This window comes from Trichoplusia ni, unplaced genomic scaffold (assembly GCF_003590095.1).
Source record: "Trichoplusia ni isolate ovarian cell line Hi5 unplaced genomic scaffold, tn1 tig00000182, whole genome shotgun sequence".
NCBI lineage: Eukaryota > Metazoa > Arthropoda > Insecta > Lepidoptera > Noctuidae > Trichoplusia > Trichoplusia ni.
The window spans coordinates 449,649-477,627 of NW_020799994.1; the positions used below are offsets into that span (position 1 = coordinate 449,649).

Here is a 27,979-nt window from a genome sequence, read left to right on the forward strand (position 1 = left end):
CAAAAAAAACCTTTTTTTTTTAGATACTGAACCACCTACAAATCCTTGTGCACCATCGCCATGCGGTCCAAACAGCGCATGCAAAGTAATCAACGACCAGGCAGTATGTACTTGTTTGCCAGATTACCGAGGCGCTCCGCCAAATTGTAGACCTGAATGCGTTGTCAGCGCTGAATGCCCCACAAACAAAGCTTGTATAGCATTAAAATGTGCAGATCCATGTGTTGGACAATGTGGACTAAATGCAAACTGCCTTGTCATCAATCATAGTCCGATATGTTCTTGTAGAAATGGTTTTTCAGGGGATCCATTTAGTAGGTGTTATCAATTGCTAGAAAGTACCCCGGTACAAACAGAAACACCTAAAAACCCTTGCTTGCCCTCACCTTGTGGACCGTTTAGCGAATGTAGAGATAGTGGTGGCGTACCTTCCTGTAGTTGCCTTTCCAACTACATCGGAGCTCCACCCAGCTGTCGACCTGAGTGCATAATAAATGCGGATTGTCCTAGCAACTTAGCTTGTATCAATCAGAAATGCAAAGACCCTTGTCCGGGATCTTGTGGATTAAACGCACAGTGTATTGTGAATAAAAACATGCCTATTTGTACCTGCCTTGATAACTACGTCGGAGATGCTTTTACTGAATGCAAGTTACAAGGTATTTATAAAAGCTAAATACAAAAATGTAAATATCTAGCAAAGATTTCTTTTATCGTCGTATTAATTATTGTATCTTATTGTCCTAGAAATACCTAATGATGAAGTGGATTTATGCAATCCGTCTCCGTGTGGCGCCAATGCTGTTTGCGATAATGGTGAATGCTCATGTCTGCCAGAATACCAAGGAGACCCATACTTTGAGTGTCGGCCTGAATGCGTACTTAGCTCTGATTGTCCTCAAGATAAAGCTTGTATAAGAAATAAATGCGTTAACCCATGTAATAGTGAAGTATGTGCAGATAATGCAATTTGTGATGTAATTAATCACGTACCAATGTGCAGATGCCCAGACAGAATGACTGGCAATGCATTTGTGCGATGCTCGCCAGTTGAAGGTATGTTAATTTGAATATGCACTTTTTTCACTAACTGTTTACCCCTATCATGAAATATAGTTGCTACCCTTTTTTCAGAAGCTTTATATAATTATTTTTTTCAAAATTTTCAGTTATTCACACACAACCGTGTCAACCGAGCCCGTGCGGACCAAACAGTCAATGTCGAGAAATAAATAATCAAGCTGTATGTTCATGTTTGTCTGGATACAAAGGAAGCCCACCATCTTGTAGACCAGAATGTACAGTAAGCTCTGATTGTCTGCCAAATGAAGCCTGCAGCAACATGAAATGTGTAAACCCTTGTCAAGGATCCTGTGGCATCGGAGCTAAATGTCAAGTGATTAATCATAATCCCATATGTTCTTGCCCACCATCGTACACAGGAAATCCATTTGTCAGGTGCATTATTCAAGAGTTCACGCCAGAGGTTGTCAATCCTTGTGTTCCATCTCCTTGTGGACCCAACTCTATCTGCAAAGAAACGTCGGGCGCACCTTCATGTTCATGCCAAAGTGGTTTTGTGGGTTCACCGCCATACTGTAAGCCTGAATGTATAAGCAACGCCGAGTGTCCTCTTCAACAAGCTTGCATAAACCAAAAATGTGTCGATCCTTGTATCGGTTCATGTGGCACAAACACTCAGTGTCACGTAATAAGTCACTCTCCTTCATGTTCCTGCATACCTGAATATACAGGCAATCCATTCGTGGAATGTCACAGAACTGAAGTGTACCAAGAGTATACATCACCATGCCAACCCTCACCTTGTGGTGCTAATGCTGTTTGCAAGGAATACAATGGAGCAGGATCATGCACTTGCTTACCGGAATACTTTGGTAATCCTTACGAAGGTTGCAGGCCAGAATGTATTATAAACACAGACTGTCCGGCAAACAAAGCCTGCCTTCAAAATAAATGCCAAGATCCGTGTCCTGGAGCTTGTGCGCCCAATGCATTGTGCCAAGTCGTCTCCCATGCTCCATCATGTTCTTGTCAACGGGGTTATACAGGAGACCCTTTCAGATATTGCACTCCGGAACGTTAGTATCTTTTTTTACCAGTTCCTAAGTTACTATTTAATCATGTTTTAAAGTCGCATTAACTAGACTCATTTCATTTTTCAGAAATTCTGGAATCTCCTATTGATGTGTGTAGGCCATCACCATGCGGACCAAACAGTCGATGCCAAGAAGTTAATAAACAAGCAGTCTGCTCATGTCTACCTGACTATATAGGAGTACCACCAGGATGTCATCCTGAATGTGTCACAAGCCCAGAATGCCCAAGGGAAAAAGCATGTATAAACCAAAAATGTGAAAATCCGTGTATAAATGCCTGTGGCACAAACGCTGAATGTAAAGTAATTAACCATAGCCCTATTTGTACGTGCGTTTCTCAATATACGGGTGATCCATTTACTCGATGCAACCCCATACCACGTAAGTATTATATTTGGAATAACTCCTCGAGCTTAACCATTTATTATAAATAATTGAGTAGGGTATTAAGTAATGCACGTTTTTATTTTTATTTTTAGCACCGGTGGCAAATTCAGTACTAGAACCTTACAGAAACCCATGTATTCCATCGCCGTGTGGCCCGAATTCCATTTGTCAAGAAATAAGAAACTTCCCATCTTGCTCTTGCATGCCAAACTACATTGGAAGTCCTCCGAACTGCAAACCTGAATGTACTATAAACGCCGAGTGTTCAACTTCTCAAGCCTGCATTCAGCAGAAGTGTCGCGATCCATGTCTGGGCTCTTGTGGTATAGGTGCTCTCTGTACAGTGTCACGCCACACTCCTATATGCACATGTCCTGAAGGCTACACTGGAGATGCATTCACAGTATGCTCTCCGAAACCACTTGGTAAGTTCTTAGCGACTATTCACGTTAATTTAGATTTGTGCATTTACTGCATTATAATATTTATGAATACAATATTGTTTCAGAAATTGAAATCGTTGATAAATGTAACCCATCTCCTTGCGGGACGAATGCTGTGTGCAACGATGGTTCATGCTCATGTATCGCAGAACATCAAGGCGATCCTTATGTGGGCTGTCGGCCCGAATGCGTTCTTAGCACAGATTGTCCACGAGACAAGGCGTGTGTCAGAAACAAATGCGTAGACCCATGTCCTGGAACATGTGCTTCCAACGCTCTTTGTGATGTCATCAATCATGTGCCCATGTGTAGCTGTCCTCAAGGAATGACTGGAAACGCTTTTTACAATTGCGAGCCCATTCATGGTACTTGTTTAGGTTCATAAGCTTAGCAACCAGAAGTCGCTACCAAATTTTAATTGGTACAAATTTAAAACACTGTTTTTCTTTTTAGTTCCAATCGTGTCAAACCCGTGTGTGCCTTCACCTTGTGGACCAAACAGTCAATGTAGAGAAGTAAATGGGCAAGCTGTGTGTTCTTGTGTAGCTGGGTATCTTGGAAGTCCACCTCTTTGTAGGCCTGAATGTGTAGTCAGCTCTGACTGTCCGCTAAATAGAGCCTGCAGTAATCAGAAATGCATTGATCCTTGCATTGGTTCGTGTGGCGTGGAAGCCAAATGTAATGTGGTGAAGCATAATCCAATATGTACGTGCTCGAACAAATATACCGGAGATCCGTTCGTTCGATGTGTTCCATACAGTAAGTAATATTTGAGTAAAACTTTCTATAAAAAAAAACGAAGGTATATTTAATACGTGTTTCATTTTTTTTAGGAGCGCCTGTTGCAGATGTAGCTCCTTGTTTGCCATCGCCATGTGGACCGAATTCAATTTGCCAAGATAACTCGGGTACTCCGTCCTGTACTTGTTTACCGAACTTCTTTGGTTCTCCACCATACTGTCGACCTGAATGTTCCAGTAACAGTGAATGCCCTTCTAATCAAGCGTGCGTCAATCAAAAATGCAAAGACCCGTGCACTAACGCATGCGGTGTCAACGCTCAGTGTAGAGCAATTAGTCACTCTCCAATGTGCTTCTGCGAAAATGGGTTTACAGGAGATCCCTTTACCAATTGTTATCAACAAGATATTTATCCTGAAAAGTCCTCGCCTTGTGAACCGTCACCCTGCGGACCAAATGCTCAGTGTAAGGAATATAATGGAGCCGGTTCTTGCTCTTGCCTACCCGAGTATATTGGCAACCCATATGAAGGATGTAGGCCTGAATGTACAGTGAATACTGACTGTATTCCAAGTAAATCATGTATTCGTAACAAATGTCAAGATCCATGTCCGGGAACGTGTGGCCCGATGGCACTGTGTACGGTAGTTAACCACCTACCTTCATGCAGCTGCCCGAGTGGTTACAGTGGGGATCCCTATAGAAGATGTGATGTATTAAGAGGTTTGTTTATAGACTCAATTTATTGTACCTAACTGTACTTCAGTTACGCCATCCTAGTCTAATGACTATTATTTATTCCTTTTAGATCCTCTGCCAGAAGTTTCAACACCTTGCACACCTAACCCTTGCGGACCGAATAGCATTTGTCGAGCTGTTAACGGACAGAGTGTATGCTCTTGTATGCCAAATTACATCGGCTCTCCTCCTGGATGTCGACCAGAATGTACTGTTAGCTCAGAATGTTCTAGAGACAAAGCTTGTATAAACCAGAAATGTAGTGATCCTTGTCCAGGGCACTGTGGGTTGAACTCAAATTGCAGGGTAATAAATCACAGTCCTATATGTTCTTGTAGTCAAGGCTTTATAGGTGATCCATTCACTCGCTGTTACCCACAACGTAAGTAATATATTACATTTAACTTTTAATAAGGTAAAATCGAGTGACGAATAAAACTAATTTTGAATATTTTTCCATAACCAGCACCAGTTCAACACATTCCGGAACCTCTCAGGAACCCCTGTGTACCGAACCCTTGTGGCGAGAATGCTATATGCCGTGATATTAATGGGTCACCATCATGTACTTGTATGCCTGACTATCAAGGAATGCCACCCAACTGCAGACCTGAATGCGCTATAAACCAAGACTGTCCATCTGACAAGGCGTGTATTAATCTGAAATGCCGTGATCCCTGCCCTGGTAGTTGTGGACAAAACGCTATATGTTCAGTATTTTCTCACGTTCCTGCCTGTACATGTAACCAAGGATTTACTGGTGATCCGTTTACAGCGTGTGTTTTGAATAAACCCGTTGAAAGTGAGTATACTAAACCAGTACTTATCTAATGTGATTATGTAATTGTATGTGTTTTTTCCAATTCTAAACTTCAAAACCATTTTAGATGACATCCCGACGGATCCTTGCAACCCTTCGCCTTGTGGCTTTAACGCTCAATGCAGAGACGGGGTTTGTACTTGTTTGTCTGATTATCAGGGAGATCCATATTTCGGTTGTAAACCAGAATGCGTTTCTAACATGGATTGTCCCGCAGACAAGGTTTGTTCTGGAAACAAATGCATAAATCCTTGCCCAGGAACTTGTGCCCCAACCGCACAGTGCAATGTTTACAACCACATTCCAATATGTACATGTCCTGAAGGAACTACAGGAAATGCATTTGTAGAATGTCACAAATATCAAGGTAAGCTTGCATAAACAATTTATAAAATATTAGGTATAATATTAACAAACCTGTAAACAAAAGTGTTATGATTCGGTTTTTTTTTCAGTAATGATCGTGGAACCATGTAACCCCAGCCCTTGTGGCCCTAATAGTCAGTGCCGACCAATAAACAACCAAGCTGTGTGCTCGTGTCTGCCGTCATTCTTAGGAAGCCCGCCATCATGTAGACCGGAGTGTACAATAAGTGCTGAATGTCCTCTGAACGAGGCCTGTAATAATCACAAGTGTATTAACCCTTGCATCGGTAGCTGTGGGTACGGAGCAAGATGTGAGGTCGTAAACCATAATCCAATATGCTCATGTCCTGCACGACATACTGGAGATCCGTTCTCGCGTTGCAGCCCAATAGGTTTGTCTTTGTTCTTTCTTAGGGTAGTTGTTCAGTATTGTGTAATAGTTTAATGACTTCTTCCGTTTAATTTCAGTATCCAGCCCGCTGCCATCTGTTGATCCATGTACGCCATCGCCTTGTGGGCCCTATTCGATATGTAAAGTGATTGGCGAGTCACCATCGTGCACTTGTCAGTCCGATTACTTTGGAGCTCCTCCTAATTGTAGGCCAGAGTGCGTCAGCAACTCGGAATGTCCTAGTAATTTGGCCTGTATCAACCAAAAGTGTAAAGACCCATGCCCAGGAAGCTGTGGATATAATGCTGACTGTAAAGTTATAAGTCATGCATTAGTATGTTCATGTCCATTTGGACAAACAGGAGATCCGTTAATATCATGCTCGCCAATGAAAGGTAATAAACTTATATTATATTAGTATTATATTTAAACAGAATGAAAAAAAGAAATTGTGGAGTATTTTTATTATTTGCTATTTCTGTATACTAAACTAGTAACTAAATAAACTTTCATTGCAGATACCATAATTGAATACAGCTCCCCTTGTGAACCTTCGCCTTGTGGACTCAACGCTGAGTGCACAGAAAGAAACGGAGCAGGTGCTTGTAAATGTATCGACACATATGTGGGTAATCCTTATGAGGGCTGTCGACCTGAATGTGTTATTAACACAGATTGTCCTCCAATGTTGGCTTGCATTCAGAACAAATGCAAGGACCCTTGTCCAGGCATTTGTGCACCAAATGGGATTTGTCAAGTCATAAACCATCTTCCTTCTTGCTACTGTCCACCTGGTCTGACTGGAAATGCTTACGTAAACTGCATTCAGAAAGTTGAAGGTATGTATCACCAGCAACATTGTGAAAAGGTGTTTCTAAATAGGGTAAAGAGTAATTAGAATCCATTTTTTTTTCAGATGAAGTTAAACCGACACCTTGTACTCCATCGCCTTGTGGCCCTAACAGTTTGTGCAGAGAAGTCAACTCTCAAGCAGTGTGTAGTTGTCAACTTGACTTCATGGGGACACCACCTAACTGTCGACCAGAATGTACTATAAGCAGTGAATGTGCTAGTAACAAGGCATGTCTAAACCGAAAATGTGTAGATCCATGCGTCGGTCAATGTGCAAGAAACGCCAATTGTAGAGTAATCGCCCACAATCCGATATGTTCCTGTCAAGATCGCTACACAGGAGATCCATTCACAAATTGCGTTCCAAGTGAGTGTAATGAACTAATTGACACATTACTTTCGTCAGTTCTGAAGATGGGGGTGTGTAATTAATGACTCAATTGCTTTACAGCGCCGCTCTCTAGACCGGAAATCAGGCCTGAAGTAAATCCATGCGTGCCATCACCTTGCGGACCAAACTCGCAATGTCAAGAGTTCAACGGCAACGCACGCTGTACTTGTCTTCCTAATTATATAAGTTCTCCTCCAAGGTGTAGACCGGAGTGTACCATCAACTCTGAGTGTAATGCAGTTATGGCTTGTATCAATAACAAATGTGTCGACCCATGTCCGGGAGTGTGCGGCAGCAACGCACAGTGCAACGTCAATAATCACTTGCCATCCTGCTCTTGCTTACCGGGATTCACTGGCGATCCATTCAGCAGATGTGATATCATGCATCAAGGTACATTAAAAAAAAATGTTGATTACACAAACAACTTCAGTATGTACTGCTACATGAGTGTCTTTAATGTCTTGTTATAATATTTTGCAGATATGGAGCCAGTAAACCCTTGTTCTCCTTCGCCATGTGGTGCAAATGCTATATGTGAGAATGGGGCTTGCTTATGTTTACCAGAATACTTTGGAGATCCTTATTTTGGCTGTAAACCCGAATGTGTCCTGAACTCCGACTGTTCACGGGACAAGGCATGTGTAAGAAACAAATGCACGGATCCTTGCGTGGGAACATGCGGCACTGGTGCTATCTGTGAAACTATCAATCATATTCCAATGTGTTCATGCCCACTAGGCTATACAGGCTCGCCATTTGTTTTTTGCAATGAACTGAAAGGTATGCATTTTTATAATCTTAATCCAAATTTTACGTCACTAAAAATAGAGGTCTCATTCAATTAATATTATTTTTCAGTACCCACGGTGCCTACAAACCTATGTGAACCATCACCTTGTGGTCCATACAGTCAATGTAGAGAAGTAAGTGGGCATGCCGTTTGCGTCTGTGTGCAAGGCTTTATAGGCAGCCCACCAAACTGTCGCCCAGAGTGCACAGTCAGCTCCGATTGTAAACTGAACCAGGCTTGCTCCAACCAGAAATGTATAGACCCATGTCCCGGAGCATGCGGTCGTCATACCCAGTGCATTGTTGTTAATCATAATCCAGTATGCACTTGTCTCTCTGGATATTCTGGCGATCCTTTCTCAATTTGCCAGTTAATCCGTAAGTATCCCGAATGTTTTGAGTACTTATCTTACTATTTAAGACTTTGCATGTACTACCTACACTAAACTATTTTGTTATTACAGCTGCTACACCACCTGAAAAAATAAATCCATGCTTGCCGTCTCCGTGTGGCCCTAATTCACAATGCACGGAAATTGGAGATAACGCAGATTGCCGATGCTTACCTGAATTTATAGGTGCGCCACCGAACTGTAGGCCTGAGTGTACATCTAACACAGAATGTGCCTCAAACATGGCTTGCATAAACAGAAAGTGTCAAGATCCTTGCCGAGGTTCATGTGGTGTCAACGCGGAATGTAGAGTCGTGAGTCATACACCGATATGTCTGTGCCAAAATGGATTCACGGGCGATCCTTTCATCTACTGTAATCCTGAAGTAGCTGCCATAGAACAAGAACGTCCCACACCTTGCGTACCTTCACCTTGTGGTGCAAACGCTGAATGCAGAGAACAAAACAATGCTGGCTCCTGTAGATGTATTCCTGGATACTTTGGTAATCCGTACGAAGCGTGCAAACCGGAATGTTTGGTTAATTCAGATTGTCCGTCAAACTTGGCATGTTATCAAAATAAATGTCACGATCCTTGTCCAGGGACATGCGGCATAAATGCTCTCTGTAACGTCATTAATCATATTCCAAGTTGTTCTTGCCCAGACCAGCACTATGGTGATCCATACAAGATTTGCTCATTCAAGGTTCAAGGTAGGTTCCCACTGTACTTAGTATTACTGTAAACATGTGAGTGCTTAGTTTATTTTTATTGTAAAACATACAGATTGTTTTAACACCACACATTTTTTTACAGCGGACCCTGTAGATCCATGCAATCCCTCACCATGCGGACCTAATAGCCAGTGCAAAACTCAGAATGGTATAGCAATCTGCACGTGCGTAAGCGGTTATCAAGGATCTCCGCCGATGTGCCGACCGGAATGCGTTACAAGTTCGGAATGTCCTCTAGACAAAGTGTGCGTTAACTTTAAATGTGAATCGCCTTGTGAAAATGCATGTGGTATACAAACAGAATGCAGAGTGATCAAACACAACCCAATTTGTTCTTGCAAACAAGGTTATACTGGTGATCCATTCTCGGTATGTTATGTAATTCCTGAAAAACAACCGACATTGATGGAGCAAGTCAACCCATGCATCCCTTCACCATGTGGTTTGAATGCAGAATGTCGCGACATTGGTGGAGTACCATCTTGTTCATGTACAGTTGGATTCTTTGGCAGCCCACCAAACTGTAAACCTGAATGCGTAGTGAACACGGATTGTAGCAATGATAAGGCTTGTATGAATATGAAATGCCAGAACCCATGTTTGGGCTCGTGTGGACTAAGTGCTATCTGCAACGTTGTGAACCACATACCTGTTTGCTCATGTCCCAACGGATATGAAGGAGATCCATTTGCAATATGCAACATCAAACCTATAGGTAAGCAGATAAGTAAATTTAAAAAAAAATGATACTCCAATATTTTATGAATTTTACATTTTTGAAATTTAAAATACATAATCTCAAATTGTATTGTTATTAAATAGAGATTTACTTCAACACTAATTATTCTCTTTTTTTAGAAACACCACAAAGAGTTGATCCTTGCTATCCATCGCCATGTGGTGCTAACGCACTATGTGATAATGGCGAATGTAGATGTTTACCTGAATATCAAGGAGATCCGTACTTCGGTTGCCGGCCCGAATGTGTTCTGAGCACTGATTGCCCGCTAGACAAAGCATGTTTAAGATCAAAATGCGTAGATCCCTGTAGAGACATGTGTGGATCGAACGCGGAATGTAACGTCTATAACCATGTTGCTATCTGCAGCTGCCCTAGTGGTATGACTGGAGATGCATTCACTCAGTGCATTCGAATTGAAAGTACGTATTAATTCAAGTACCTGGCAAATCCTATCCTAGTAATACAACTGTACTATAAGTTTCGTTTTTGCTTACAGAACCTGTTGGTAGGCCATGTGAGCCCTCTCCTTGTGGGCCAAATAGTGTTTGTAGGGAAGCGAATGGCCAAGCTGTGTGCGCCTGTGTTCAAGGCTTTATAGGCAACCCACCAAACTGTCGCCCGGAATGTATTCAGAGTACAGATTGTCCACCATCACAGGCTTGTATTAACCGAAAATGTCAAGATCCTTGTCCTGGCTCATGCGGATATAACGCGATATGTAACGTTAACAACCATAACCCGATATGCACATGTCCACCGAGACATACCGGCTCACCATTTGGTCACTGTTATGGTAATTATTATCTCCTATTCAAATTTTAATGTATAAAGAAAAAACATGATTGCTTAACATGTATTTTTTTTTAGTTCAAGCCATTGAAGAACAACTTACAAATCCATGTGTACCATCACCATGTGGACCAAATAGTATTTGTAATCCAACGCCAAACGGCAAGTCATACATTTGCACATGTCAGCCAACGTTCGAAGGAACACCACCACAATGTCGCCGCGAGTGTACCACCAGCGAGGACTGTCCATCAAATAGAGCTTGTATGAATTACAAATGCAATGACCCATGTCCTGGATCATGTGGTAGTAATACACAATGTGTTGTACGTTTACACAGTCCTATGTGCTCATGTCAAGATGGGTACACCGGTGATCCATTCACATCATGTTATTTAATACCTCAAGCAGTAGAAAAAATAGACCCTTGTAATCCAACACCATGCGGAGCTAATGCCCAGTGCAAAGTTTCGAGAAATGGGGCCGCTGCATGCATATGTGAACCTGGATATTTTGGAAACCCATACGAGTCTTGCAGACCCGAATGTGTGGTGAATACTGACTGTCCTTATAATAAAGCCTGTCTGAGAAATAAATGTGAAGATCCTTGTCCAGGAGTATGTGGTTCTACTGCAATATGTCAAGTTGTCAATCATATTCCATCATGCAATTGTGCTCCAGGCTACACAGGAAATCCGTACACTTACTGTCACATTGTTATTAATGAACCTGGTAAGCTTTTCTTATTAAGTTAATCAATTTAATAATACACATGTTGCTCTTATACTAAGAGAACTGTCCTTTTTCCACAAGCGATGTCTTATATCGTTATCATACGCTTAATTCCAGTCTCCACTCCACAAAATCCATGTGTGCCCAACCCATGTGGAAGCAATTCAATCTGCAAAGAAAACAATGGACAAGCTACGTGCTCATGTATGCCAGATTTCTTCGGATCTCCACCTAATTGCCGACCAGAGTGCACAGTGAACTCGGAGTGTGACGTTACTAAGAGTTGTGTTAGGCAAAAATGTGTGAATCCATGCATTGGTGCGTGTGGACAAGATGCTGAATGCAGAGTGGTTAACCACGCTCCGATATGTTCTTGTCGAAGAGGATTTGAAGGAGATCCATTCGTTAGATGCGCTTATGTAATAGGTGAGTGCATGTGATATATATTACTCGCAAAATTATAATTTAAAATAAGTATTGATAACCTGATTAAATTTATTTAATATTAACATATTTTTATTACAGAATCGACACCTCCTCTTCACGACCAGAACCCATGCATACCGTCACCATGTGGACCTAATTCTCAGTGTCAAATTGTGAACCAAATATCATCATGCTCTTGCTTAGAAAACTATATCGGTACCCCTCCTAACTGCCGATCAGAATGCACTGTGAACTCGGACTGTCCTAGCACTAAGGCTTGCATAAACCAAAAATGTCGCGATCCGTGCCAGGGATCATGTGGCCTTCAAACTGAATGCCAGGTGTACCAGCACGCTGCTATATGCAGTTGTAGAGAAGGATATACTGGAAATCCATTCGAAAGCTGTCATGTCAAGGAGAAAATAGGTAAATTTTCAACGTTTTACAATTTTTTTATTCTTTTAAATATCTAATGATTATGTTATTTACCTTAATTATTTCCGTTTTCAGAACATGTGCCTACCCAATATGATAAGTGCAATCCGAGTCCCTGTGGAGCTAACGCCGACTGCAACGATGGTCTATGTACGTGTAGGCCTAATTACTTTGGCAATCCTTACCTAAGTTGCCGACCAGAATGCACTCACAATTCAGACTGTGCCTCCGCCTTAACGTGTGTGAACAATAAATGTATAAACCCGTGCACAAATCTTTGCGGGCAAGGAGCGCTGTGTGAAGTGTACAACCACATACCAATGTGTAGTTGTCCTTCAAACACCACTGGAAATGCATTCTTTACATGTACAGCAGTCGGTAAGTAACAATGAAATAAGCAAGCAATAAATTCGTAGAAAAAGTATAAAAAAACTAGCTGACCCAGCAAACGTTGTTTTGCCGATTTTTTTTTTCTTGATGTATTTATTTTTAATGACACATTATAAAAAAAAAAAAAAACAAACAATGTCGTCCAAAAAATAAAATATATTTTTTTAGTGTGAGCAACCCTTATCACTTAGGGGTATGAAAAATAGATGTTGTTCTATTCTCAGACCTACCCAATACGTATACAAAATTTCAATAAAATTGGTCGAACCGTTTCGGAGGAGTACGGTAACTAACATCGTGACACGGGAATTTTATATATTAGATAAGACAGACAAAACTAAATTATGATTCAATATTTTCAGTGATACCACAAAATAAGGATCCTTGTTATCCGTCTCCATGTGGTCCATACAGCACATGTCGAACATTTAATGAGCAAGCCGTGTGTTCATGTCTTATGGGCTACATCGGTGTTCCTCCAGCATGCAGACCAGAATGTTTGGTAGATTCGGAGTGCACAAGCCTCATGTCCTGCTCAAACCAAAAATGCGTTGATCCTTGTATGGGTTCTTGTGGGCTAAACGCGGAGTGCAGAGTTCATAACCACAAGCCCATATGTTACTGCAGAAATGGTTTCACCGGTGATCCATTTACGCACTGTGCTGTTGTTCAACGTAAGTACTCACTTTAAATCCAATGATTACAAATACTGTACTTACACTATTTGTGCTTGTCAGTGAAATAATGTTCCTGTTATTTTATTAGACGATCCACCACCAAAACGTACGCCGTGTGAACCATCGCCATGTGGACCAAATAGTGAATGTCGAGCGATAAATGAAGCACCATCGTGTTCATGTCTGACCGGTTACATGGGACAACCGCCATATTGTCGCCCTGAATGTGTCACAAATAGTGAATGTAGCTTTAACAAGGCTTGCATTAATCAGAAGTGCGTCGATCCATGCGTAGGCGCCTGCGGAATTAACGCGGAATGTCGAGTTATCAGCCATTCTCCCCAATGTATTTGCCAGACCGGATACGAGGGTGACTCATTCTATCAATGCAATCCGATTAAAGGTAAGATTTCACCCTAACCTTCATATGATTCTATCCTCTTAAGTTTTATTACTTCTAACATTTCATTTATATTTTAGTCCCTACAGAAAAACCAGCTTCACCAATTGAGCCGTGTGTACCTAGCCCGTGTGGACCCAATGCCGTTTGTCAGGAGCGTAACAATGCAGGCAGTTGTACCTGTGTTACTGGATACTTTGGCAATCCTTACGAGGGTTGCAGGCCTGAATGCGTTATTAACTCTGACTGTTCAGAAAATCTCGCATGTATCAACAATAGATGTCAAGACCCATGCCCTGGCCTGTGCGGAACAAATGCTGAATGTCAAATGATTAATCATATTCCTAATTGTGCCTGCATAACAGGATATGTAGGCAATCCCCATGGCAGATGCATTCTCAGAGAAGGTAACTAAATAATTTGACCTGTTTCTTCGTCAAAAAGTTTCAATTTTAATCTGTGATTTTGTAGTCATGCATTACATGTAAAAATCTATCTAAATTATTTTCTACATTTTATAGAACCTCCAACCGACCCGTGTCAACCTTCACCATGTGGCCCTAATAGTATTTGCAATGCTGTCAACAACAAGGCTATGTGCACATGCATGTCAGAATATATTGGCCGGCCACCAAACTGTAGACTGGAATGCATGACCAGCTCAGAGTGTTCTCTTGACAAAGCATGTATTAGACAGAAGTGCATTGACCCATGCATTGGAGCATGTGGAGAAAACGCACAGTGTCGCGTCTACCACCACAGCCCATACTGCACCTGTCTCCCAGGTTTTGAAGGCGATGCATTTATTAGATGTTCAAAAGAAAAAGCACCCCCGCCACAAGTAGCAACACCGTGCGAACCCAACCCTTGCGGACCATTCTCGATATGCAGAGATGCTAGTGGCTTGGCTATTTGTAGCTGCAAGGAGGGATACTTTGGTGCCCCGCCACGATGTGCTCCCGAATGTGTCATCAACGAAGACTGTCCGAATGACAAAGCTTGTGTCCGAGAGAGATGTGTTGACCCATGTCTCGGGTCTTGTGGTTCTAATACGGAATGCAGAGCAATGAACCATCTTGCTATATGTACATGTTTACCTAATTACCGCGGTAATTCTTTTGTTGGATGCTATTTATCCGATGGTACGTATATTAATACGGATTTTTAAGTATTCTCGAAATTTAACATCCCTTATAGAAGAATGGTTTGAGAAGAAACTTTCAGAAAATAGCTAAAACGTGATAGTTCCCGATTGTTTCTTTTTTTTACAGGACCACATTTTTTTTTTACACAACCTTATTTTTTTTGCAGAACCACAATTGCCCGTTCCATTAGATCCTTGTGCACAGAATCCGTGCGGCAGCAATGCAATTTGTAGCAACGGCACATGTTCATGTATACCTGGATATCATGGCAATCCTGCAATTGAATGTCGACCACAATGTACAATTGACAATGACTGTGATAGAAGAAAGGCCTGTGTCAATTATAAATGCGTTGACCCATGTAAAAATGCTTGTGGTCTTGACGCAATATGCAACGTCTACAACCACATCGCTATTTGCGAGTGCCCAGCACCACTTCAGGGAGACGCCTTTATAGCGTGTAGACGCGTGATAGGTATGAATTGGTTTTGTTTTTATTTTAATCAAAATGACTTAATACAGATTCAGTGCGTATATTTTACATGCATAACTCTTCACAGCACCCGTGGAAACAGATCCTTGCTCGCCAAACCCATGCGGACCAAACAGCGTATGTCGTGCACAAGGAACCGTGGCACACTGTTCATGTCGTCCACCTATGATGGCAGACCCGCCTAGTTGCCGACCTGAATGCCGTAGTTCGGCCGACTGCCCTCCCACACTGGCGTGTCGCAATGAGAAGTGCCGTGATCCATGCCCAGGCTCATGCGGTGCACACGCTATTTGTCGCACTACTATGCATTCGCCAATTTGTACTTGCCCATCTGGATATACTGGCGATCCGTTCATTCGTTGCATACCAGGTAAATTTCAATAAAAAATAACTCTATTCTATAGAAAAGACTTTTTATGTACATTTAATAATGTATTTTCGCATCATAATTCATGACGGTTATTATTTTTACAGTGCTAGATTCTGAACCCAAAAAGTCTTCACCATGTCCCGACTGTGGACCAAACGCTGACTGCGTCGATAGCCAATGTCGCTGTCGTCCAGGCTTTTTCGGAGCTCCACCATTCTGTCGTTATGAGTGTTTGGACTCTAATGACTGTGAATGGCATCTTACCTGCATTAACAGACATTGTGTAGACCCCTGTCCTGGAGCCTGCGGACAAGGAGCTCAATGCAATCCGGTTGCTCATGAACCGCGATGCGTTTGCCCACCATCTACTACTGGAAATCCTTTAACAGCGTGTCTTCCCATCGAAAATATTCGTAAGATAGATCAAACGGATGATTGCTTTACTTAAATATGATTTAGGGTACCTAAATGAGGATATATACTATAAATGTGAGGTTAGAGGTACGGTTAACTTGCGTCTTCGCTTTTAAAGCTTAGGCATGGGTTTTACTAGCGAAACCAAGGGCGCCGTTTACCTTTTTCTGTGACTAGGAGACTAGCTTAAAGAAGAAAGCTTTCCATATTTGCTACGATGTCCTAGACTGCTTAGGCTTATGTTTAATTGTGTTTTTTTAATATTTTATAGCTAAACAACCAAATGACCCGTGTGTTCCATCACCGTGTGGGCCTGGTGCCGTGTGCCGCACCAAAGGAACCGGCGCTTCTTGCGAATGCGAGCCTGGCCTGCGGGGTGACCCGAACACAGGATGCCGACCGGAATGTCTTGCGGACTCTGACTGCTCTCCTACTAAAGCTTGTATACGTTCCCACTGCCGTGACCCTTGCCAGGGTACTTGCGGCGTAGGAGCCGATTGTGAAACTGTCAACCATATTCCTTTATGTTCTTGTCCACCTGGAACCAGAGGGAACGCATTTGAGAGATGCTACGTAGAAATGACCCGTAAGTCATTAAAATTATTTTATACCTTTATTAACGGGGGAAAAAATTAGGGTTGTGTTACACCCTTTAGATATAGGTAAAAGATTTTAACTTTTTTAGTGATGTTAAAATCACTATAATTATTTTTGGCTTAAATGTTGTGAAAAGTGACATATCTAAAGCGACATGAAATGTCACAAGCGTCTATTTTTTCGCATTAATCTTCAACAATACATTTTCTTCATCAGAACCGCCATGTACTCCTTCACCCTGTGGACCTGGTGCTTTGTGCACTGTAATCGGTGACAGCGCCATGTGTTCGTGCCCGAGCGGTACCAGTGGTGATGCATCGACCACTGGCTGCAGACCGGAGTGCGTGGTCAGCTCAGAGTGTCCGCGCGACCGCGCCTGTGTTCGCAACAAGTGCATTGACCCCTGCCCCGGCACGTGCGGTAACGGCGCTATGTGCCGCGTATTTAACCATGCCCCAATCTGCTGGTGTCCACCTTCCACATCCGGTGATCCATTTGTTGGCTGCATAGGTTTGTAATTTTTTACGCACAACAAAAACATCTAGAAACGCACTAAAATATTAATTAATTATAATTTATCTTCGTTATAATTTTAGAAACACCAAAGAAGCCTCAGGATCCATGTGACCCCAACCCATGTGGACCACATGGAACATGTCGAAATGGAATATGCACATATTATGAGTGTACAGTAAACGATGACTGCTCTGGAGACCGAGCATGTATCAACAGAAAGTGCACTGATCCGTGCGTGAGTGCATGTGGTATAAACGCGCTGTGTACAGGTGTCAGACACTCGCCTGTGTGCTCTTGCCCTGCTGGGTATACTGGGTCGCCACTAGTACGCTGTGAACGCATTATTATCTCTACGCCAGCGCCACCTGTTCCAGAATGTTTAAGGGATGAACAGTGTGAGGATAACGCTGCGTGTATTGACACACATTGTTCACCTGTTTGCGGAGTCAATAACTGTGGCCTGAATGCACGCTGCCTAGCCAAACAACATAGGGCTCTTTGTACTTGTTTACCAGGATACGAAGGCGATGCTTATACAGGATGCTACTCAGGTATTTTTATAATGAATTATTTGCCAGGATTTATAACTTGTACTCACTGCTAAATATGATTGTATTTGTATTTTCTCTTATTTTTTCTTTTAGTGCAATGCCACAGTAATAATGATTGCCCAGACGATGAGAGCTGCGAAAGCGGTTCCTGTATAAAGGTGTGTTCACGCGTACGTTGTGGCTTGGAAGCACATTGTGTTGCCCGGGGTCACACTGCGGCTTGTGAATGCGATGCTGGGGCTCACGGCAATCCATGGACCGGATGCCGCAGAGCGGAATGTGTTGTGGACGAAGACTGCTCATCGTGGCTCGCTTGCTCTCGTGGCACTTGCAAAGACCCTTGCCTTGGCGCATGCGCTCAAGGTGCCATCTGCACAGTTGTACGTCATGTACCAACTTGCGAGTGCCCAAGAGGTACACAGGGTAATCCTAAGATCGAGTGCCGACAAGGTTTGTACTTGCTTTTCTTTATTTGAACCATATACAACTACTAGCTGACCCAGCAAACGTTGTTTTACCGAATAAATTATTTCTAGTTGTATGTATTATTTAATGCCACATTATAAAAAAATAAAAATAAAAAATGTCGTACAAAAAAAAAATGTGAGCAACTCTTAACACTTAACATTAGGGGTATGAAAAATAGATGTTGGTCGATTCTCAGACCTACTAAATACGCATATAAAATTTGGTAAAAATCGGTTAAGCCGTTTCGGAGGAGTACGGTAACTAACATCGTGACACGGAAGTTTTATATATTAGAACTATATACAAAGTTGGTGCCAATTTACCATATTTGCTTTTATCTTTTTAGTTTTGGAACAAGCGCAATGTGAACTCGACGCTGAATGTGGTCCTGACCTAGCTTGCTTACAAGGAATATGTCGAAACCCATGTGAACCAACGTCTTGTGGTAGCAGAGCAGTGTGCAGAGTAGCAAATACATTACCTTTCCGTACACTTGTTTGCGAATGTCCCAAACCTCTTGTCGGTGATGCTTCGGTTCAATGCAGCCCAAGTAAGTACGAGTATAATAAGCAAAATAATGATCCGAACAAAACAGATCGATCGGATTTGTTTTGTTGGGATCTGTTATTGACATAAAGCTTTGTTTTAATGAGTTTATTTGCAGGAGCCGAAAAATGAGTTATTTTACATACGGTAGGTGAGGAAAGAATCGGGGAGAATCTTAGTTTTGAGGTTTTTTTGCACGGTTCATGTACATAATGCTGCATGTAAATATATACAGCATTGAGTTCCTCTTACTTTTCACGCACACTATAAGGTTGAACACTACTTTGTTTAGTTGTAGTTTTACTATCTTACATATAATTATACAAATTTGAATTATTCATTATATGTACTAATATTATTTATGTAACTTTTCAGTAAATAATACTTGTATAATTGGCCAAATGCAATAATACAATATTTGTTTCTAGGAGGTGAATGTAATTCAGACAGTGATTGTAATTCTGAGGAGCGTTGCCTTAACCGCGCGTGCGTGAGTGCTTGTGCTGACGTGACTTGCGGCTCTGGCGCCGAGTGCCGAGCCAACGCACACCGTGCTTCCTGTACCTGCGTGCCACCACTACAAGGAAATCCCCAAGTGGCCTGCACACTCGGTGAGATACAAAAATTATAATATGCTTTATAAATCTTGAATATTTTTACCGATAAACATTTATATGTATCTCAATATGCTTATGTACAAATATGTAACTAAATTATCTTGTAGGTTCGCCGGGTGTCGAGTGTACTTCTGATGCAGAGTGTGGTGGGGCAGAGGCGTGCGTAGCGCAGCGCTGCGTGTCTGCATGTGCGGGCGCGTGCGGCGCGGGCGCTCAGTGTGAGGCTGCGCAGCACCGCGCTCGCTGCCATTGCCCGCCCGGCACAGCCGGTGACCCGGCGCGCATCTGCTACACGCGTAATTATCAAATTAATATAAACCGGTCTTACTATCTAAGTATAGACAAACATCCTTATAAATATATGTTTCGAATTCTCAACAGCTGAATGTACATCAGACGACGGCTGTCCATTTGACAAGATGTGTGTCAACAATTACTGCCAAGATCCTTGCTCACTTGGAACACCATGTGGAAGAGACGCAAACTGTGTGGCTGTTGCGCACATCGCTAGTTGCCGCTGTCCGCCGGGCACCCAGGGTGATCCACGACGAGCTTGCGTTTCGGCAATCTGCCACTACAACGAAGACTGTGACGAGACACAGATTTGCAACCGACTCAATCGTGTGTGCCAGCCAGCGTGCACTGATCAATCGTGCGCATCTGACGCAGTATGCACTGCTAGGAACCATCGCGCCGTATGCACCTGCCCTGCAGGCCGAACTGGTGACCCATACAGTCGTGGCTGCAATGTTGCACAAGACGAAACAGAGTGTTCCAAGGACGCTGACTGCTCAGCACCATTTGCCTGCGTTAATTCACGCTGTGTCGACCTTTGTCTTGAAAACCCATGTGATTCCGGACTCAACTGTAAGATCGTAGACGTGTTGCCTTTGCGTGCCGTCGCTTGTGTTTGTCCCGATGGTGGTCGTGTGGCACCGGACAACGGATGTCGAGCTCCACCGGAAGCCGAATGCTCAGTGGATTCTGACTGTGCCAATAGTCAAACGTGCCGTCGTGGAAGTTGCGTTGAAGCTTGTAGAGCCGACCCATGTGGACAAAACGCACTCTGCGAATCGATTGATCACACATCGCGTTGCACGTGTGCACCAGCGTACACTGGTAACCCAAGAATAGAATGTAACACAAGTAAGTAAATGTTGCCACTTTCTTTTTTGACATTTAAGCCATATCCTGAGGATATTTATTTATTTACTATATAAAACTCTTGATTTGCTCGTTTTTGCAGTACCTCGACTACCATCGGTCTTCGAATGCTTCAATGACCAGGAGTGCGGTTCAGAACGAGCATGTGTCGACCGCTCTTGCGTTAATCCATGTAACGACGCTTGCGGTCCTGGAGCATTATGCCGAGTTTTAAATCACAAACCGCAATGCAGATGTCCTACAGGATATTCTGGCGACGGTTTTGTTCGATGCACGCCACGTAAGTATATTTTAAACTTTGGTATTACAATTACATTAAAATATAGAATTAAAGAACCGATAACATAAGTAAAAAATATACCTATGTAATATTTAAATTTTCGTTACAGCTTCAGATATTCTTGTGGGCTGTAAAGCTAATGCAGAGTGTCCGTTATCACAAGCGTGTGTTAATGGCGCATGCGCTGACCCATGCTCTTGTGGATCTAATGCGGAGTGTACAGTAGTGAGACACCATCCCGTATGCTACTGTGAACGTGGATTTTCAGGAAATCCCTACGTCGGCTGCACGCAAGGTATTTATTACAAATTTAATTGATAAATGTATTTAAAATAAATTTATTAATATTGTTATGTTGTAATCGTATGTCAAGATATAGTATTGACAAAAATATTAAATAAATTAATGTCATTTTTGTTATAGTTGGATGTACTTCAGACTCGGAGTGTCCTGACAGCGACACGTGTTACAACGGAGCTTGCGTAAACCCATGCGTTGTCGACGCACCTTGCGCTATTAGTGCTGAGTGTTTCGGCAAAGCACATCGACCTAACTGTCGCTGCCCCACTGGCACAACTGGAAACCCATACACCAGATGTCAGACCGCTGAGTGTGAAATCGATACTGACTGTAACGACGACAGTGTTTGCGTGAAAGGATCATGCCGTAATGCCTGTTCAAGCGAAGGTCAAAACCCATGTGCCAACAATGCTGAATGTTTCGCCCGGAACCACGCAGCTTCATGCAAATGTCCATTAGCACTACCACTCGGAGATCCATTAGTTCATTGCCTAAAAGTAGACGTTATTGGAGAGCCCGAGTGCCGCATGGATAGCGAATGCCCTAGTGGCTACGCTTGTCTTAGAGACGAATGTCGGGAAGCTTGTAACGAACTAAAACCATGCACTGGTAATGCCCGTTGCTCCGTTTCCGACAGTGTACCGTTCAGAACCCTGATATGTCGCTGCCCTGACGGATTTATACCTGAAGAGGGAGGCTCATGTAAACCAGCGCAGTTGCCAGCACCCAGTTGTTCTACAGACCAGGACTGTGGTGACCACGAATCTTGCGTTAATAGAATCTGTCGAAACCCATGCAATTGTGGCGATAACGCTGAATGTTTCATCCGCAACCACAGGCCCATTTGCTCTTGTCGAGAAGGATTTGAAGGAGATCCATACCGCAGATGTCACATTGTTGGATGCCGCAGCAGTTCAGAGTGTCAACCAACCGAAGCTTGCGTCAATGGCAATTGCATCAGCCCTTGTCTTCTAAACAGTACGTGTGGACCCAACGCTGAATGCTACGTGGAAAGAAACCTACCACTTTGCAGATGTAGCCCTGGATTCGAAGGAGACGTTTATTTGGGTTGTCATCCGATTGAATGTAGGAGTAATGGTGACTGCCCATTAGATAAACAGTGTCACGCTCACAGATGCGTAAATCCATGCCTAAATGGAAACATCTGTGGAACTGGAGCCACTTGCTTAGTCAGAAATCATATGGCTGTTTGCAAATGTGAACAAGGCTACACCGGAAGTCCATACGTAGAATGCAGGCCACAAGTAATTGCAGAATGTTACGTAGATGCTGATTGTCCATCAAGGATGGCTTGTTTGTCATCCAGATGCGTTAACCCTTGTACAGAATTGAAACCTTGTTCTACTCCGGCACAGTGTGAAGTATCGCCAACTTTACCTGTTCGGACCATGTTATGTACCTGTCCACCTGGCTACGTAAGTAGTGGCGGAGGAATTTGCCGACCTGCAACAACTTTTGCCGATGTGATTTGTCATGCTGATGATAACTGCACCGCTAATCACGCCTGCGTAACATCCGTATGTAAGAACCCTTGCGAATGTGGCCCGAACACAGATTGTCAAATCAAAGATCACAAACCAGTGTGCGCCTGTCAACCAGGCTTTGTGGGTGACGCTCGAACTGGATGCTACAAGATCCTATGTCAGTCCGATTCTCAATGTTCAGATGACGAAACGTGCTTTAACAGCCGTTGTATACCAGCTTGCTCGGTCGACTCCGATGTATGTGGCGATTCTGCTGAATGTTACGGCTTTGAACATCGCGCCTCATGTAGGTGTAAGATTGGCACGATAGGCAATCCATCCGTCGCTTGCTCACCTATTGGCTGTCGCGCCAACTCGGACTGCCCTCCAGATAAATCATGTATTAACTCTAAATGTGTGAGCCCATGTAATGCGACTACATGTAATGAACCTGCCGAATGCAGAATATACCTACATGAAGCTCACTGCATTTGTCCTCCCGGATACCAAAGCACAGAGCAGGGCTGCTTGAGCACTAGACAACCACAGTGCATCACAGATATCGACTGTCCATCAGGAACCGCATGTTTGAATGCCAAGTGCGTAAACCCATGTAAGGAAATAAAGCCGTGTGGTCCGAATGCTGAATGTCAAGTCATTGACACCCTGCCAGTTAGAACTATGATCTGTGAATGTCTGCCCGGATACAAAGGAAATGCTCTCGTCGAGTGTACTTCTAACAAACGTAAGTAACAAACCTTAAACTTATGATAAGCTTGACTTCTAGTAATGGGTAAAAAAAAATTTTTACTTAAAAATATTGGTGTAATTTTTGAAAGCAATTTGTTTTTATACAGAACCGATCCCGCAATGTGTAGACGGCCAAGGCATCGACTCGAGTGGGAACTGCGTGCCATGCCGTGCTTCAGACGGACGCGTGCTAGACGTGCGCGGGCGCTGCGTGTGCGATTCGAGCCGCGGCTACGTGCCGCGCGGTGACCGCTGCGAAGAGCGCGGCTGCCGCGCCGACGCGCAATGTGACGACCGCGAGCGCTGCATCAACGGCACCTGCGTGGACGCTTGCAAAGCTGAGCCCTGCGGCACCTCGGCCACGTGTGACGCTATTTTCCATCGCTCGCACTGTACTTGTATAGCCGGCTACACAGGCAACCCGCGTGTGCACTGCAATACCACCAATCCACCGGTTTACCGCACAGATTTCCCTCTACCCGACATGCAGGTAGGACATATCCCTCATTTTTTTTTATTAAATTAAGAAATCCCAATACTTTTTTATTGTTTGTTGGCAAATTTTATATTTGTTTGTTGTGTTTCTACAAAAAAAAAGCAAGGGGGCTTGTTTTATGATATTTTTTCTAACCAATTCGTTTTTTTTTTGGCAAATTCCTAATCTAACAAAGTTGTAATTAATCCTATACGTGTTTAATTGAATGATTAACTGTACTGCCCTTTTATGTAACATTACGCTCCACTTTTTTCTCCTAGGTCCACTGCCTTGCCGACGGTGTTCGTGTTAGTCTTAAAATCAAGGACTTCAACGGCGTGCTGTATGTGAAGAGCTACAGTAAGGATGAACGCTGTCGACTAGCAGTCGATACGCCTAAGGACGAAGAAAGTATTGTCGACTTCACCGTGCACTTCGGCGAGTGCGGATTAGTGCACGTCAATGTAAGTTTTGAGACAATGTTCATAATTTATCAAATTTTTAAGATGTCTGAATTGCACCTAGCTTTAAAGTCATCCTTAGGCTTTGATTCTATGATTTTCGTAACTGGCTCTAAATTACTTCTTATCTAACAGGGTCTAGCAAGCTTCGTCTTAGTTATGCAGAAACATCCAAAACTAGTGACATCGAATGCAAAGGCGTTCCACATCAAGTGTATATACCAAACGGGCGAGCAAAACGTGACACTGGCGTTCAACGTGTCGATGTTAACAACAGCCGGCACCATCGCTAACACCGGCCCGCCACCCACCTGCTCCATGAGGATAGTCTCCCGCTCCGGCAGCCAAGTCAGCTCCGCCGAGATCGGAGAGAACCTAGTGTTGCAAGTCGATGTACAACCATCAAGTAAGTCATCATTCAATTATATGATTAACTTGTTAATGATAATAATGCATTTTCAGTTTTACATTATTGAAACCTTAATTTTGTTCTAGATATCTATGGTGGATTTGCTCGTAGCTGTATTGCGAAAACAAGCGAAGTAGCTACAAATGTTGAAAATGAATACCCAGTAACTGACGCCGATGGATGTGCCACCGATCCATCAATCTTTGGCGAATGGGAACGAAGCGAGGACGGCAGCGTACTGCGAGTCGCCTTTAACGCTTTTAAATTCCCAAGCAGTGATAATATACGATTCCAATGTAATATTCGCGTCTGCTTCGGCAAGTGCCAACCGGTAAGAATTGACAGCAAGCAATTGATAAAAATTACAATGTTCTTATGTATTTTACAATATAACATCACAACTATTATTTTCAGGTAAATTGTCGTGGCGCTGACGCATTTGGCAAACGTAGAAAACGTGAAGCGATCGACAGTAGCGCGTCGTCAAGCCCCGCGGGCCAGTTCCGTGAAGAGGTTACCGTCGAGTCGAACCAGATCCTGACGCTGCAGCGTCGCGACACGTCGCAGGTAGCGCGGCAACGCGACGCGGGCAACGCGGGCGGCGCGGCGGGCGCGGGCGAGGTGTGCGTGTCGGCGGCCGGGCTGGCCGTGGCGCTGGCGCTGACGGCGCTGCTGGCGCTGGTGGCGGTGGCGGCGGCCGTGGCGTGCTGGCTGGTGGCGTGGCGTCGCGCGCGCCCGCCGCCTGCGCCTCTGCCGCACCCGGCCGACTTCCCCAACCCGCTGTTCCAGCGCTGATAGCTAGTCGCGGCCGCGCTCCTCCGCCGGCACCGGGCGGTGTCGGTCTTCCTCTCTCCCTATCTCTGTGCTGCCGCCGGAGGACCGCCGGCCTGGGGCACGCCGGGCGCCCACTTGCGCTCGCCGCGCCCCGCCCTATTCTATATTTTATATATTTTTTTACGTTTTACTTTTACTAATGTGGCATCCGTCGCTCTTCGAATTTTGTGATATTCATATAAATATTCGAAATCACCATAATTGTATGTAAAATAAAATATCGATTATTAAATAAATACCTAGGTTAAGAATAAATAATAATTAATAATAATTACCACTGTTTTATTTTACTCCTTTGTAGGATAAAATATAAACTATTTTTATATATGAAAAGAGTAGGTATCATAAAATAACAATGTCAATTTCCACTACAATAGCAGACGCCTACATTATCCTTATGAGGAAAAATATAACAAATCATTATTATTACGAATCTTATTAACGTAATAAAACAAGTTCAAAGTCATTTAAAGTTAGGTTTCTTTAAGACGGTTAAATAGACCGTACACTTGTTGTCAAAGCTAGCAAGCGAAAGCCTACGCTGCCTCAGGTTGCGTACGTAGGATCCTCCTCTATGGGCGGCATTGTTCTATTAGGGATTAACTACATTTTGTTGGGGTTTGCAACAAATATGACCTATCTATTATGAAACAATAGACTAAACGTTAATACCAAGTCCACAAGGACTTGGTATTTTGGTTACTTACTTAGTTGACACTAAGTACAGTAACCAATAAGGATACCTATACGTCAAAAACATCTTCTCAGTGTTCAATATCAACCAGAGCCGAAAACAACAAACATATTATGACATCTATGTTTTGAAGAATAAAATATTGCCCATCGCATTTATCGGGATTGCTCGACTAGTTTTGGACCCAACCGAAGACCTCAATCTTGAACTGACTGTCCTTACGAAAGAAAATATTAAATATATATATATATATATATATATTTCGACGTGGCTCCTTGGTAGCCGACATCGGGATAGGGTATTCAATAAAACACACATTCACGCCTCATTATCGTTTAATCCTAAACCTATCTGGATATAGTCCCAACAACCCCGCCCGTCGCGTCGTCACCGCTTGTTAAGCGCGCTGGAGAGAACAAACGGCGCAACAAACTCCCCAGCCTTATATTATATATATATTAACTCCATTAATATTACGCAATAATCAATTGGTAACACGACCATCTTCAAACTTATGATCCACTATTCTAAATTCAGATATACCCGAGCTTTTATTTTACAAGCAGCCAGTATTAGCGCGAATAGTAACTATATAGGTTTTATGAATGAGGTTGTGAACTATTTATCACGAGAGGTTGAGGTTTTAATTAGATTTAGTTATTTATTCTCATGACATATTATTATATGCATATACCTATATGTCTCTGCTGGACTCATCAAAGATTCCTCATTAAGGAACAATCCGTCGGTGGAATTGACCATGGGATCATACGCAGAGATTTGTATCTACTACTAAAAAACTGATGCTTCAGTTTTGAAACATTTTATTTTATTCCATATCCGGTCTTTACTATCATTCATTGTATGACGTTCTCATTGATAATATTAAATTTACTTTTAATGTGATAACTTGTTACGAGGTTCATTTTATGTAATAAGATCGAATACATCATTTTGTTATCAAAAGAAATTAACACTGATTGCAAATGTCACCTGCCTAATTGCGTAGTAATCTGATTTGAGGACGAAAATAATTTTATTTTCGTAATCTGACTGACGGGGAACATGTTCGTTCGTAAGATAGCTTATCCTATGTCTCTATCTCCTTTTGTTCATAATTAAAGCCTTGTATCTTATAAACAAAATCTTTTAATTTTCTGACGTCACATATGCAGTGTGCATCGCTCAATACATAGTAGAAACAATGTCACTTTCATAACTCGTAGAAATATATGTTTCAGGAAAGACGTGGTGACTTCATCAGTGTTTAAGATACTCATATTTACCTACCATCATGTATATCTTCATTGTCTTCACGGGATTTTTTGCTTTAAATTATTCGTTTTCGTTCGTTACGATGCAAACATTCTGCCATGAATTTTTTACGTAAAAACGTATATTACATTGTAGGTAATGTGAAACATGTGTAAGTAAGTGGTACATTCGATTCGGTACCAAATGCTGTCCTCAAAGTGGACCTGAAATAAAAATTTCGTTGATCAATGGAAAAATTCACTGGTTATGACGTATCTGTTATATAATTAAAATTGGTTCTTCAGAAAATATTTATAACTTCTGCTAGTCAGTCACGATTTGTAAAAACGACATCAGTAAATAAATTAATGACAATAAGCAGTCTACGTATTTATTGTCACA

General features: G+C 42.7%; 1 protein-coding gene across 1 annotated transcript in view; it reads left to right on the forward strand.

The window, feature by feature from the left end:
* The window catches only part of LOC113506985, a 98,509-nt gene extending 72,638 nt beyond the window's left edge, over positions 1-25,871 (forward strand). Inside the window, exons 86-134 of the mRNA XM_026889834.1 lie at positions 24-659; positions 748-1,056; positions 1,170-2,099; positions 2,184-2,498; positions 2,597-2,929; positions 3,013-3,312; positions 3,401-3,706; positions 3,781-4,410; positions 4,496-4,807; positions 4,892-5,227; positions 5,313-5,612; positions 5,701-6,003; positions 6,080-6,397; positions 6,521-6,841; positions 6,919-7,221; positions 7,306-7,638; positions 7,729-8,028; positions 8,107-8,415; positions 8,502-9,143; positions 9,247-9,879; positions 10,023-10,325; positions 10,403-10,699; positions 10,774-11,427; positions 11,545-11,853; positions 11,953-12,279; positions 12,364-12,666; positions 13,041-13,352; positions 13,444-13,758; positions 13,836-14,162; positions 14,277-14,897; positions 15,067-15,375; positions 15,461-15,763; positions 15,868-16,176; positions 16,449-16,763; positions 16,991-17,284; positions 17,371-17,841; positions 17,935-18,291; positions 18,656-18,859; positions 19,284-19,466; positions 19,580-19,768; positions 19,854-20,618; positions 20,719-20,916; positions 21,026-21,211; positions 21,340-23,445; positions 23,558-23,940; positions 24,207-24,389; positions 24,522-24,792; positions 24,882-25,126; positions 25,210-25,871. Coding sequence (XP_026745635.1) covers positions 24-659; positions 748-1,056; positions 1,170-2,099; positions 2,184-2,498; positions 2,597-2,929; positions 3,013-3,312; positions 3,401-3,706; positions 3,781-4,410; positions 4,496-4,807; positions 4,892-5,227; positions 5,313-5,612; positions 5,701-6,003; positions 6,080-6,397; positions 6,521-6,841; positions 6,919-7,221; positions 7,306-7,638; positions 7,729-8,028; positions 8,107-8,415; positions 8,502-9,143; positions 9,247-9,879; positions 10,023-10,325; positions 10,403-10,699; positions 10,774-11,427; positions 11,545-11,853; positions 11,953-12,279; positions 12,364-12,666; positions 13,041-13,352; positions 13,444-13,758; positions 13,836-14,162; positions 14,277-14,897; positions 15,067-15,375; positions 15,461-15,763; positions 15,868-16,176; positions 16,449-16,763; positions 16,991-17,284; positions 17,371-17,841; positions 17,935-18,291; positions 18,656-18,859; positions 19,284-19,466; positions 19,580-19,768; positions 19,854-20,618; positions 20,719-20,916; positions 21,026-21,211; positions 21,340-23,445; positions 23,558-23,940; positions 24,207-24,389; positions 24,522-24,792; positions 24,882-25,126; positions 25,210-25,590 — 19,589 coding nt within the window. The 3' untranslated portion in view covers positions 25,591-25,871. The remainder of the gene's footprint in view (positions 1-23; positions 660-747; positions 1,057-1,169; positions 2,100-2,183; positions 2,499-2,596; positions 2,930-3,012; positions 3,313-3,400; positions 3,707-3,780; positions 4,411-4,495; positions 4,808-4,891; positions 5,228-5,312; positions 5,613-5,700; positions 6,004-6,079; positions 6,398-6,520; positions 6,842-6,918; positions 7,222-7,305; positions 7,639-7,728; positions 8,029-8,106; positions 8,416-8,501; positions 9,144-9,246; positions 9,880-10,022; positions 10,326-10,402; positions 10,700-10,773; positions 11,428-11,544; positions 11,854-11,952; positions 12,280-12,363; positions 12,667-13,040; positions 13,353-13,443; positions 13,759-13,835; positions 14,163-14,276; positions 14,898-15,066; positions 15,376-15,460; positions 15,764-15,867; positions 16,177-16,448; positions 16,764-16,990; positions 17,285-17,370; positions 17,842-17,934; positions 18,292-18,655; positions 18,860-19,283; positions 19,467-19,579; positions 19,769-19,853; positions 20,619-20,718; positions 20,917-21,025; positions 21,212-21,339; positions 23,446-23,557; positions 23,941-24,206; positions 24,390-24,521; positions 24,793-24,881; positions 25,127-25,209) is intronic.
* The last annotated feature ends 2,108 nt before the right edge of the window (positions 25,872-27,979 follow it).